Source organism: Podarcis muralis, chromosome 17, assembly GCF_964188315.1.
Source record: "Podarcis muralis chromosome 17, rPodMur119.hap1.1, whole genome shotgun sequence".
Taxonomy (NCBI): Eukaryota; Metazoa; Chordata; class Lepidosauria; order Squamata; family Lacertidae; genus Podarcis; species Podarcis muralis.
Window position 1 is genome coordinate 33,578,221 of NC_135671.1, and position 12,427 is coordinate 33,590,647.

General features: G+C 50.0%; 2 protein-coding genes across 4 annotated transcripts in view; one reads left to right on the forward strand and one right to left on the reverse strand.

Annotated features, from left to right (window-relative positions):
- Positions 1 to 4,670, forward strand: part of SH2D3A (SH2 domain containing 3A) — a 30,642-nt gene extending 25,972 nt beyond the window's left edge. The window contains exons 9-11 of the mRNA XM_028713072.2: positions 502 to 613; positions 1,594 to 1,785; positions 3,235 to 4,670. Of these exons, the coding sequence (XP_028568905.2) occupies positions 502 to 613; positions 1,594 to 1,785; positions 3,235 to 3,386 (456 nt within the window). The 3' untranslated portion in view covers positions 3,387 to 4,670. The remainder of the gene's footprint in view (positions 1 to 501; positions 614 to 1,593; positions 1,786 to 3,234) is intronic.
- A 192-nt stretch (positions 4,671 to 4,862) lies between these two features.
- The window catches only part of TRIP10 (thyroid hormone receptor interactor 10), an 88,416-nt gene continuing 80,851 nt past the window's right edge, over positions 4,863 to 12,427 (reverse strand). For all 3 annotated transcript variants that reach the window (XM_028713074.2, XM_077921187.1, XM_077921188.1), the window contains 3 exons: positions 11,516 to 11,640; positions 8,886 to 9,016; positions 4,863 to 5,962 (listed from right to left, as the gene is read on the reverse strand). In XM_028713074.2, the coding sequence (XP_028568907.2) occupies positions 5,814 to 5,962; positions 8,886 to 9,016; positions 11,516 to 11,640 (405 nt within the window). In that variant the 3' untranslated portion in view covers positions 4,863 to 5,813. The remainder of the gene's footprint in view (positions 5,963 to 8,885; positions 9,017 to 11,515; positions 11,641 to 12,427) is intronic.

A 12,427-nucleotide genomic window follows, 5' to 3' on the forward strand; every position in this document is an offset into this window, starting at 1 on the left:
TCGCCCAACCACAGGGTGTGAATATAGAAGCAGCCCTGGCTGTTATGCAGAAGCTTGCATACAGACTTATTAACCCCCTTGTGTGGATCTAACACATTTCCATCCTGTATATCAGGGGTAGGCAACGTAAGGCCCTTGGGCTGGATGCGACCCAATCGCCTTCTCAGTCTGGCCCACGGACGGTCCAGGAATCAGCGTGTTTTTACATGAGTAGAATGTGTGCTTTTATTTAAAATGCATCTCTGAGTTATTTGTGGAGCATAGGAATTCGTTCATCCCCCCCCCCCCAATATATAGTCCAGCCCCCCACATGGTCTGAGGGATGGTGGACTGGCCCACGGCTGAAAAAGGTTCTGACCCCTGCTGTATATCCTCAACAGTTTTGTGGTGTTTTTTTTTTTAAAAAAACCTTATCAGGCCAGTCGCTCAGGTCTTTTTGTGACACAGAAGTCTGTGCTAGTAGCTGGTCCAGTAAGATTGGCTCTACTTCTCCCTCTACAGATCACACGACTGGAGCAAACATGGAGGCACCTGCGCCAGAACCACACGCAGAGTGCCATCACTTTTGAGAAGATGTTGAAGCCTCTCATGGGGTGCCTGAACCGGGCCGAAGGTGAGGCCTCTTAGCCATTTTGACGGAGGCATGCCTTGAGGATGCATGGTGTCTACGTGATGACCTGGTTCTATGGCTCCCTTTCCACATGCTTGAGCCTAGTTGTGGTTTGCAGCTGTCGCACGGTGTACAGCCCCACAGACGTTTATTTTTGTGGCCTCCACATGGGAGGCTATGATGTTTGGATCTTCTGCCTGTGCCACAGCTCACAGGAAGGGCTTTGCTAGAACCATAGAATTGCAGAGTTGGAAGGGACCTATTAAAAGCCATTTGGTACCCTTCTGGAACCTTCCGTTTCCATGCTTTGGTACTAAACACTATGGCAGCTCTTGGCTTGTCATTGCAGCCTTTCCCCCCCCCCCCAAATCTCAAGGTCAGGTCACTTTTGTACCCTCCTCTCAACGTGCAGGTGGTGTTTGGCTATAGCCCCATTTACATGGCGGCCCAGGAAGAAAAAGCCTGTGCAGGCTGAGCTGGGGGTGATGTGAATGCAATGCTGCCTCCCCATCTTGGAAGTAGGTGCGGATGGAGGCAACTACCTTGCCTCTGGCTGGGGACCACTCTGTAGGCTCCCCCTGCAGTTGGATGACACCCAGATAAATATGTGCACAGGCTCTTGGAGAAACATTTCATCCTTCCTATATACTTGCATCTAAAATACCATTGCTCTCCTACTGAAGCTCCATTTTTTGTTTTTAAAAAACCATTAATTTACTTACTGAGCTCTCAATTGAAGCAGCAGCATTTTTGAGAATTTGCACATCAGCCTGTTAGCCAGCACTGTCTGCTATGACTGATGGCAACTCCTTAAGGTCTTTCCCATTAGAAAAAGGCTCCTGGGGTCCTTTTAACTGGAGATGCCAGGAATCAAACACAGGACTTCTGCCTGCAAGGCATGGGCTCTTCTAGTTGTGGCCCCTTCCATTTTTCTTTAAAAAAAATATTTTAATTACAAAGTGGTTTGTGCTTCTGCCCCACAGGGAATTCAGTCCCCACCCTGAAGGAGGTTGCAGTTCCCCACATCCTGCCCCTCCTCTGCCTTATGGAAGGAGAAGAAGTCTGGGGTAGCAACGAGGAGACCTGTGACGCTCTTCTACGGACACTGGAAGCAGCTCGGTTCATGGCCACCAACGCCAGTGCCTACCGAATCAGCGCTGAAGCAAAGCTCCAAGGTAGGGTAGCTCTTGACAGTACAGATGGGCCCAAGCCTGGCCAGAGGTTGGCAGCTTCATCCCTTTACAGTCTCATTTTGTGCTCAGGTTAAGAGTATATGAGACTTACATTTTATTCTCTCAAGACATTTACAACTGCATATGCATGGAACGATTCTTGGCGGGTGGAGAACATGGGAATTGTTTGTTGTAGAGATTTCCAGAAACTGAAAAATAAAAGTTAAGGAAACAAAGTTGGCTGAGCTGCAGAAAGAGACGGGTGCATCCAAGGGCAAAGTGAGTGTCATGGCTGTGTAGGGGTTGGAACCTGGGCTTTCCAAAGCGAACTCTGGCAGGCAGCCGTTCCATCGCTGACTTTTGCCATGGCAAAATGGCTGCTGCTGCTACTGTTGTTGCTGGACTGTATTTTGCCTGCCAGCCAAGTTCTGCAGCATGGTTTCCTAGGTGCAGCCTTGCTCTTGCTGTGGGCGGCACCTCCTTCTGTCCTATGGAGTGGCATAAACATTGCCGTTCCCTCCCTAAATGCCATGTGTTTATGTGCAGATGCATGCCCTGTTGCCCACCCCCCAATTAAAGCAAGAGACTGTTGGGTGTCCTCAGTCAAATCCTGTAGCCACGTTGGTGCTGAAAATGTGAAACAGTGAGATTTTTTTTTGGAAGGTTGCTAGAGGTGTAGTTTGCACATCACAAAACACCCGAGGGGATCCTCAAAGCGAGGCCTCTCAGGCGCACGTGCAACTTGTGCCAAGGCCTTCCCTAGCCTACATTTTATTCCAGGCAGCGAAGGCTTCTGCACATACGCTATTTTCTTCTGTCAGCCTGTCTTAGCCCCGGGCAAACACTCTCTCCCTTCTCCAGCCAGCTTTTCTGCTGCCTCTCCAATAAAAAAGCTAGATAGCAAGAACCAACCCACAGGAGTTCATGTCTTGTAGAACTACTTGAATAGCCTGTTAGTTCCGTTCCCTGAAGCCCGGGGGGTTAAATTTGGGACATGCCACATCTGTCCATTGTGGCTTGTGTTGCTTGTGATAACATCATAATCTGCTTTGCTCAGGATCTGAATTCTGCACAGACAACACCTGGTGCCTCAAGCAGAGGCTTGCAGAGAGGCATGCCTTTTCATGCTGCCTTAATGTTTTCATGCACGGGTGTTTAAGCTGATGCACAAGAGCGCCACTGTGGCCCAGAGGGGCTGCCCTTTCTTCTACCTGGCATTGTGGCATCTAAAGAATATGGTTTCATGCTGAGCCTTTCCGTTAAGCCAGCACTGCTCAAACTGCTGTTTTGTTATGTCCTGGGTCTGCTTCTCTCTAAGCTTATAATGTGCAACTTCACACCTTGAGCCACCTCTATTGTGGGCAAACCTGGTGCCTGACCTACATGTAACACTGTCACTCCTCACTGACAACTGCTGGAGCCTCACGGCTGTTTTTTTATCCCTTTCTCCAGGGTTCCAAGGTACTCCAGAACTCCTGGAAGCATTCCAGACTGAGTTTTCCCTCCGCTTATTCTGGGGCAGCAGAGGAGCCGATGTGGACCGGGTGGAGAGGCACAAGAAATTTGAACAGATCCTGACTGTCCTTTCCCAGAAATTGGAATGAACGGGACTAAGAGTTTTGCACTCCTGACACACCAGCTGGGATGCACGCAGGGAACGGCAAAGAGTAATTTGTCGAGAAGCCAAAGGAGGAAGCACCTGCTGCTGCTACGAGAAACTTCCGGGACTGGAAGGCGCAGGCGGCAGCGTCCGCAAGGAGCCGAGACTTTTCGGTGAGATAGACATTCCTTCTAGGAAACAAATGGTCGTCTTTCTATGCTGCCCAAGGCCATTGGGGCCTCTCCTGGTCTTTGAGAATACAGGCAGCCTCTGCTGGGGACTGAACAGGTAGAAAGCAGTCAAAGGCCTTTGTTACGATGTGGTGGTGGAAGCATTCTGTTCCCATCCTACTCTAGTTTGAATGCCAATTAAGAATGCTACAGATGGGGAAATCTGGGATTACCGGTGTGGTTTTAGAACCCATGAAGTTACATTTTACACACCCCTTCTGTTTCAGCACATGCTTATAGGTATCTGTGTTGGTGTTTGGACCAAGGCTGTTGAAACTTAACTGCAGATGTATTTAAGCTCTCCCAGCTAACTGATTAGTGGCATTTGCCCAATACTGATGCTGGAAGGTGTTTCCCCACTCCAAAATTAAAGGAGATACTCAAGGCACGGTTCTTTCTAGAATTAGATGTAATTAATCTTAAGCAGTTGAGCACCCCCCCCCAAACCCTCAAGTTATGAAACTCCCTCATCTCACCGCAGCTCTGCTGTAGAAATTGGGAAACGGCATTTCTTCCAGCAACCCCCATAACCTAATCCTGGGGGGCTGCCAGCTGAGGGCTGAAGAGCCCCGGGTTTCCTAACACCCTTGCTTTGCTAATTGCAGTTTCATATTTTGCTGCCGTCTATGTCATGTATGCTTTGCTTACAAGCCATAGAGGCAGCTTATGATAAAGAGGGGGCAGAAAGTTTGGTTGGCAGGGGGTCTTTGTGATAAATAGGGACAGGGGGTAGTCCGCTCCCAAATGATCAACATACACAGCCGTCTAGCATTTTTATAAACTTCTTAAAAAACCCGCACTTGGGAGGCCAGAGAAACCAACAGTCAACTGCACAGGCTAAATTTTGTCTGCTATTTACATAAAGTGTAAAAAGGCACCAGCAAATACATTCTACATCTCGAGAGAGAGTGTGGCTCGGGACCCCCAAAATCCCCTTTACCCCCCCTCCATGCTTTATGGGGGAACCAGGGTTAAGAGCCAGGGACATTTTACCGATTATGTGAGTAAGAAGCTAAACTGAGTGGTAAAATAAATTGGTCACTGTATAAAAAGGCTAATATGTTAAAGAGTCCTCTTTTTTTGTTTTGTTTCCTAAAAACAAAGCCACACGAAAGTCCACAGATCTGGGGGGCAGGAAGTAATTGGTGGCTGTCCCACCAATTCAGGGTTCAGGGTAGTGACTCCAGGGAGCAGGCACTTCTGAATGGCTGAAGGGGCCAGGCCAATCAATCCAGGAAAAATAAAGTGCATTTCAAGGAAAGAGGAGCTGGGTGTGTTTGATGCGGCTGAGGCATTTGGCCTGCCTTCCGAGCAGAGGTGGTGGTGCTCACACCTTACGCAGCAATAGCAGCCGACTGCCTTGCCAAGCAGCTATTCACAACCCAGTTCTCCCTCCACCCTACCCCAGAAAGCCAATGGCAGGCACAGTGGCATGAGGGTGCAAGTTAAAGGCTTCCTTTCAATCCGGCTCCCTTCTCACTGATACACACACACACACACACACAAACAAACAAACACACAGAGTCTACTGACTTGCAGTGCAAAGCAGCTGCTGATTCCTTAGAGAGAGCTCTGCTCCGACCAGCCCTACTGAGGGGGATGGCTGCCACCTGGCCCCCATGAAAAGGCGGGCCCATTTTGCCCAGGGCAGCTGGGAGAGAGGAAGCAATGCCCCCCCGCGCATGCCACACCAATTGCGCTTACACTATGGGAGACCCACCCAGGGCTAGAGGCGGGAAGCGAGGCATCCCCATCCTTTATGCAAAACCGCAACGTTGCTAAAGGAGGAAGCAAGCGGCACGTTTCGATCCGTTCCTGCTAGAGAACGTTTTGCAAGGGATCTAGCGTAGCTGGGCTTGCCTCCAAAGGCATGGCGGGGAGGGAGGAAAGGGGAATTACTGGTTGGGGGCACATTATTAGCATGGAGACCAATTCCACCCCTCTCCCCCATGGCTCTTATCCAAGATTTTGAGCGGGCTGCAGCCATCATTTCTTCTCTTCAGGCAAACCAAGTCGCCTCCCCCAGTTTCTGCAGTGGTGATTTGGTGTGACCTTCCTTCTCGGACGGGGTCACCCGCAGCAGGCATTGCACCGTCCTTCCCCCCAGTCAGCTGAAACACTGCACCTCTCTTCCACACGCGCCCTGCTGTTGACTCGGAAGTCTCCAAGCCGCAGGCCTCGTACCACGGCCAATTCGGCACTCAGTTGAGGTTGACCCGCAGGTAGGAAGTGGGGACGTACCCCTCGCCCCCTTTGCTTCGCCGCACGCGGGTCCACCCATCGCCCTTGTCTTCCTCCATCAAGCCGAGCTCTTCGCCCTCCAGCATGGAGATCGTACCTTCACTGGAACCTGGAGTGGAGGGGTTGGGGAGGGGAGAGCAAGCAAGCCGGCAAGTGAGCAGAAGCTTAAGGAATAACCCAAAAGTAAAAAGAAAAGAAAAGGTAAAGGACCCCTGGACGGTTAAGTCCAGTCAAAGGCAACTATGGGGTTGCGGCACTCATCTCGCTTTCAGGCTGAGGAAGCCAGTGTTTGTCCACAGACAGCTTTCCGGGTCATGTGGCCAGCATGACTAAACAGCATCCTGCATAACAGGACACTGTGACGGAAACCAGAGTGCATGGAAATGCTGTTTACTTTCCTGCCACAGCAGTACCTATTTATCTACTTGCACTGGTATGCTTTCGGACTGCTAGGTTGGCAGGAGCTGGGACAGAGCAACGGGAGCTCACCCAGTCGCGGGGATTCGAATCGCCAACCTTCTGATAGGCAAGCTCAAGAGGCTCAGTGGTTTAGACCACAGCGCCACCTGCATTCAAAAGTAGAACTGTAGCAGGAGATGTACAACCCAGTGACAACCACAGCAAGCTTGGAACATGGGGTGGATGTGAAAACAAGAAGCCAGGACTTTACCTACCTCTGCCCCAGACAAATTAAAAGCAGCAGTGGTTTCCACAGCCCTTGTGTAAGTTAACATTGATTTTATTTAGGTTGCTTTACCTCTGCCTCCATAGCCCATGCGGCTGGGATACTTGACCGGTGTCCCCAGCCAGGACATTGGCAGGGAAACAGCTGTAGCAACCCCTCCACAGCCCCAGAAAGACTGTATGGGGTGAGCTTTGCCATCTTGGATGAGTCATTAGCTCTCTAGGGAGGGGCGTCTTGTGACAGGACTATTTGCATGCTGAGGGTCTGCCAAAGTGCAGGAAAGGCACAACAGAACTCAGGTTCCAGAGAATCTTCCTTTTCGCTACTGCACTTAAAAAAAGAAAGTTCCCCATAGGAATGTATGGCCGATCCCTGCTGGATCAGACCAGAGGCATCCTGTTCCCATAGACAAGTTGCCTATGCTGCCATCCTCCTTGCTGCAGAAATAAGCTAAGGAGGTGTAGGGCAGGGGTCTGCAACCTTTAAGACAAAAAGAGCCACTTGGACCCGTTTCCGAAGAAAAAACAACTGGGAGCCGCAAAACTCATTATAAAAATAACTTTTTTGTCACTTTTTTATTATTTCTTTGTTTGACCCCTCAGAATTACTCCTCATAGAAATAAACGTTAAATTAACAAGTTGCCTTTTTTTGTGTGTGTATTCTTCACTCCCCTTCAAAACAGTGACCAGCGTACATGCCCCCTTTCAATGCACTGACCAGCGTACATGCCCCTTACAATGTAGCGGGCGGGAAGGTGACGTCGGGACGGTGCGTGACTAACGCACGCACCGCCTCCTCCCCTCGCTAGTATCCACCCCGGAACCGCGGCAAAGGTGTAAAAGAGCCACATGCGGCTCCGGAGCCGCGGGTTGCAGACCCCTGGTGTAGGGGAAGAATCCAGTGCAAGAGAAGGGATCCTGCGGCCCTCCAGACCTTGCCTGTCTGCAAGGACCACCATCCCTGGCTCTGGCTGGAGTTGAGCAACATCTGGAGAGGCACAGGTTCCCCTGTCTGGGGGCTTCTGAGACTGCAGCATTGCTGGAGCTAAGCAGATAAAGGCCTGAGCAGCCCCTTTGCCTTGAGGCTCCCAGTGGCCTCCTATCTGAGCGAGATGTGTGTGCGTTTTAAGTGTGGCAATGCCACCTGGAATTGCAAGAAGCCAGAGGGGTTGCCAAATGGAAGTATACCTGAAGGAGTGTGTCCACCCCCATTGTTCAGCCCGGACACTGAGGTCCAGCGCCAAGCGTCTACTGGCGGTTCCCTCACTGTGAAAAGCGAGGTTTCAGGGAACCAGGCAGAGGGCCTTCTCGGTGGTGGAACCCGCCCTGGGGAACACCCTCCCGTCAGATGTCAAGGAAATAAACAACTATCTGACTTTCAGAAGACATCTGAAGTGAGCCCTGTTTAGGGAAGTTTTTAATGTTTGAAGTTTTATTGTGTTTTTAATATTCTATTGGGAGCCGCCCAGAGTGGCTGGGGAAACCCAGCTAGATGGGCGGGGTATAAATAATAAATTATTATTATTATTTTGAGGAGTGAAAGTGTGCAGTGGTAGAAGCCCCAATGAAACAATTGTGCAAACTGGACCATTTTGCACATGCTTTACAAATAAAACAATTTGCGGGGATTTGTGCAGTGTAAATTTTGTGGCTCTTGGGTTCCTCCCCCACTTCAAGGCACCATGGCTACCTTTGCTTTATCTGTAACTTATAGGATGAGGAATCACATTTTCCGGATACAGGACACTACTTTTTGTTAGAAAACTGTGCTGGCGGGGCAAGAAGAGAATAAGACTGGGTCTCTTTCTTAGGCGAAGCCATATAGGCCAAAAGGAGCCTGGCCTGGCCACTGCATCCTTCACAAGCTGGCGCTGCCAAGTTAGCAGAGTGAAATAGCACATTCCAAACAGCACAGTCGAAAAGCAGTCAACTGTTCCTTGCAAATATAGTAAGGTAAAGGTAAAGGGACCCCTGACCATTAGGTCCAGTCGTGGCCGATTCTGGGGTTGCGGCGCTCATCTCGCTTTATTGGCAGAGGGAGCCGGCGTGCAGCTTCCGGGTCATGTGGCCAGCATGACTAAGCCGCTTCTGGCGAACCAGAGCAGCGCACGGAAATGCCGTTTACCTTCCCGCCACAGTGGTACCTATTTATCTACTTGCATTTTGACGTGCTTTTGAACTGCTAGGTTGGCAGGAGCAGGGACCGGGCAACGGGAGCTCACCCCGTCGCGGGGATTCAAACCGCCAACCTTCTGATCAGCAAGTCCTAGGCTCTGTGGTTTAACCCACAGCGCCACCCGCGTCCCTTTGCAAATATAGTAACTGGGCAGTATTGCTGAGCAGGTACCTTCAAACTGATAGAGAGCCACACAGGTGCCTATGGGAGACGTCAACTCCTCCTCAAAGTCGTCATCAAACTCTGTGTAGATGGGCTGGTTGAGTGTGTCCTGGTTCTCATCGGAGTGGGTGGTGTTGAGGCTGCAAGAGAAAAGAGAGTGAAGCTGGTTCTCTCTCCAGCGCTGGGATCAAAGCAAGTCAAGGAACCAGGATCGCTGGGCTCTTCCGAAAGAGCATCCCTTAGACAAATGCTTCCCTCTGATATTCAGGACCTCCGTATTTATGCTGCACCGCAAGCGGCAATCACTGAATCTGACCAAGAGCCAGGAGGGTCAGTACCAGTTAATGGGATGGAGGCGGGAGAAAAACCAAAGAATCGGAAGGGAGAGAAAAAGAAATGTTCTCCTTACCAAAAAGCAAACAATCCCTTCCCTGGCCCCAAAGGTAGGACGATCTAGCTGCTAACCTACACAAATCTACCTATTCAATTCAGGCTCATAATGCACCAATAAAGTAGATGCACTCTACAGAGGAGAAGGCGCAGCTCACACAAGTGAGCCAAGCCACTTTCCGCAAGGGGGTCATGGTCCATTTAAGCTCTGAGAAAACTCCACCTTAAACGAACATCAAATAGGAGATGGTTATTTTTGCAAGTAGCCACCAACTGACTTCTGTCAATGGGTCATGGAATCGTAGAATTGGAAGGGATACCAAGGGTCATCTAGTCCAACCCCCTGAAACGCAGCGTCACTCATGTTTGGCATAGAAGTGTGACCCATTCACCTCCATCTTTTGTTCTCGTGGCCCCACTGTTTTAAACTCTTTTCCTTTAAAAGTTTGTGTGTGGGGGGGAGTATCTGGAGGTTGTTCCCTCATGCATGTGCAGAGGGCTTTGCTGCTTTCTTCTGACAACATGGGTTATTTTGAGTCCAAGCAACCACCCTGCTGGGGACTGGACAGGACTGGGGTTGTTATTAGTTTTATTCTGTAGGTCCTGTTTTCTTCTACTGAGCTTTGTGAGCTCCAGGTTGCTTTCCAGTAAAAGCACTGCATTGCACACTGGAAAAAGCAACAGGCCTCAGACTAGGACAGGGGTCTGCAACCTTTAAGACAAAAAGAGCCACTTGGACCGAAGAAAAAAAAACTGGGAGCCGCAAAACCATTGCGACATTTAAAACAGTGGGGAGTGTCGGGGCACACAATGCGCTTCCTCCCCTCGCTAGTATCCGCCCCGGAGCCGCGGCAAAGGTGCAAAAGAGCCACATGTGGCTCCGGAGCCGTGGGTTGCTGACCCCTGGACTGGGAAGAGACTCCGGGGCCTGGTGCAAGGGGACAATACCCTCAAAAAAGCACCTGACATCAGCCACAGCCACAGGCCAGAACTCCACTGCTTCTAGGAACAGAAGCAACTGGACAATGTGTCATGACTTTTCTGCTGCTTCTCTCTCCAGCCTGTAACATCCAAGGCTTAGGGACAATTTCATGTCCCCGAAGTTAACTCTTTAGATGGAGGTGGGGAGGGTCAAGCAACAAACTGAATACACCAAAAACTAGGTTTCAGTGGAAGAGTTAATGAGAACCTGTGATAAGGTTTTTGCAAATATGTGTACAGTGGTACCTTGGATCTCGAAGTTAATCTGTTCCGGGAGTCTGTTCAACTCCTGAAACCGTTTTAAAAAAACAAGGCGCAACTTCTGATTGGCTGCAGGAGCTTCCTGCACTCAAGTAGAAGCTGCGTCGGAAGTTCGGCTTCCCCAAAACATTTGCAACCTGGAAAACTTACTTCTGGGTTTGCGGCATTCGGGAGCCAAGCCGTTCAAGTACCAAGGTACCACTGTATTGGCATTCTTCAGATTCCGATCTCATTCCCCCTTCTGTTTTAACCATGTTACTGTGGTACCTCTGGATGCGAACGGGATCTGTTCCAGAGCCCTGTTCACATCCTGAAGCGAACGCCACCCGCATCTGCGTGGGTCGCGATTCGCTGCTTCCACGCATGCGCATGATGTCATTTTGAGCGTCTGCGCATGCGCGAGCGGCGAAACCCGGAAGTAACATGCTCCGTTACTTCCGGGTTGCCACGGAGCGTAACCTGAAAACGCTCAACCTGAAGTGCATTTAACCCGAGGTATGACTGTATTCACAATTCCTTATATTAATGGGGAAGGTCTTGAGACTCGCAGTGTGTAACAACTTTTAAAGACTTTGAAAAACACATGATACACGAACCCTTAACTAATATCTAAAATAATAATCTAATATGCTTGGGGGGTTATTGGTTTGCTTTTGTTTTCGATTATGTATTTTGTCTTGTTATATAATATGATTTGCTCTTGTAAACTGCCCTGAGACCTGTGGGTACAGGGCAGTAGAGAAACTTGATTAAGTAATTAAAAATGAATCGGATGCTCAAGGAAGTTTTGAGGCCTTGGCTCCGTTCCAACGAGCAACTCAGCCCATGTAGCTCATGCCAACTTGCCAAGCAGCAAGTTGTTCCAATCCAGCAAAGCAGCCCTTCCAGGGACTTGCAGAGATTCAAATGCCCCAAACCCTGGCTCATCTTCTGTTCATAAAAAAAGAGGGCCCCTGCCACACCTGCTATGGGGCAGCCGGACGTCCTGCACCTTGCCCAGCTCTCACCTGTCTTTGTCATGCGAGCAGTTATTGTTGTTCAGGGCACTTGCATGATCCAAGTGGCGGTTGTAGCGTGTGACACTATCGGGTCGGTTACTCAACATCCTGCTCTCTGCATCTGCCAACCAAGCCTGTAGAAGAAGAAGGGACACAGGTTAGGATTTCACCGCACAGGTAAAAGGTAAAAAGGACCCCTGGATGGTTAAGTCCAGTCAAAGGCGACTATGGGATTGTGGCGCTCATCTCGCTTTCAGGGAGTCGGCATTTGTCCACAGACAGCTTTCCGGGTCATGTGGCCAGCATGACTAAACCACTTCTGGCGCAATGGAACACCATGACGGAAGCCAGAGCACACAGAAACACCATTTATCTTCCCGCTGCAGTGGTACCTATTTATCTACTCGAACTGGCGTGCTTTTGAACTGCTAGGTTGGCAGGAGCTGGGAAAGAGCAACGGGAGCTCAACCCATCGCGGGGATTCGAACCGTCAACCTTCTGATCAGCAAGCCCAAGAGGCTCAGTGGTTTAGACCACAGCAGCACCCACATTCCTCATCTTCCCCACAGTGGTGCCTGGGCTGCTTGCACAGCTGTCCTGTCTGCTGTGGCTTCTTGAAGAATGAAAACGTATGGATGGCCACAATGATCCACTGAAGAAAACAAGGTCCTCTCTAATGTTTCATCCATCCCTGTTCTAATCAGGCTTCCACACATGACATTCAGGGCTACCTGAGGATGCTGTGATGTTCAGGGGAGAAAATGGGGGAGAAAAAAGGACAGATTGCTCCTCTTCCTCCCTCAGTGTAACTTGTCAGGAAGCTGCTCTGCGCAAATGTCATGGGAATGAATAGCAGAAGGGCTGCAGCTTTTGTCCCATCTAATGAGCAGTAATGTACCGCCATACCTCGGTTTTCGAACA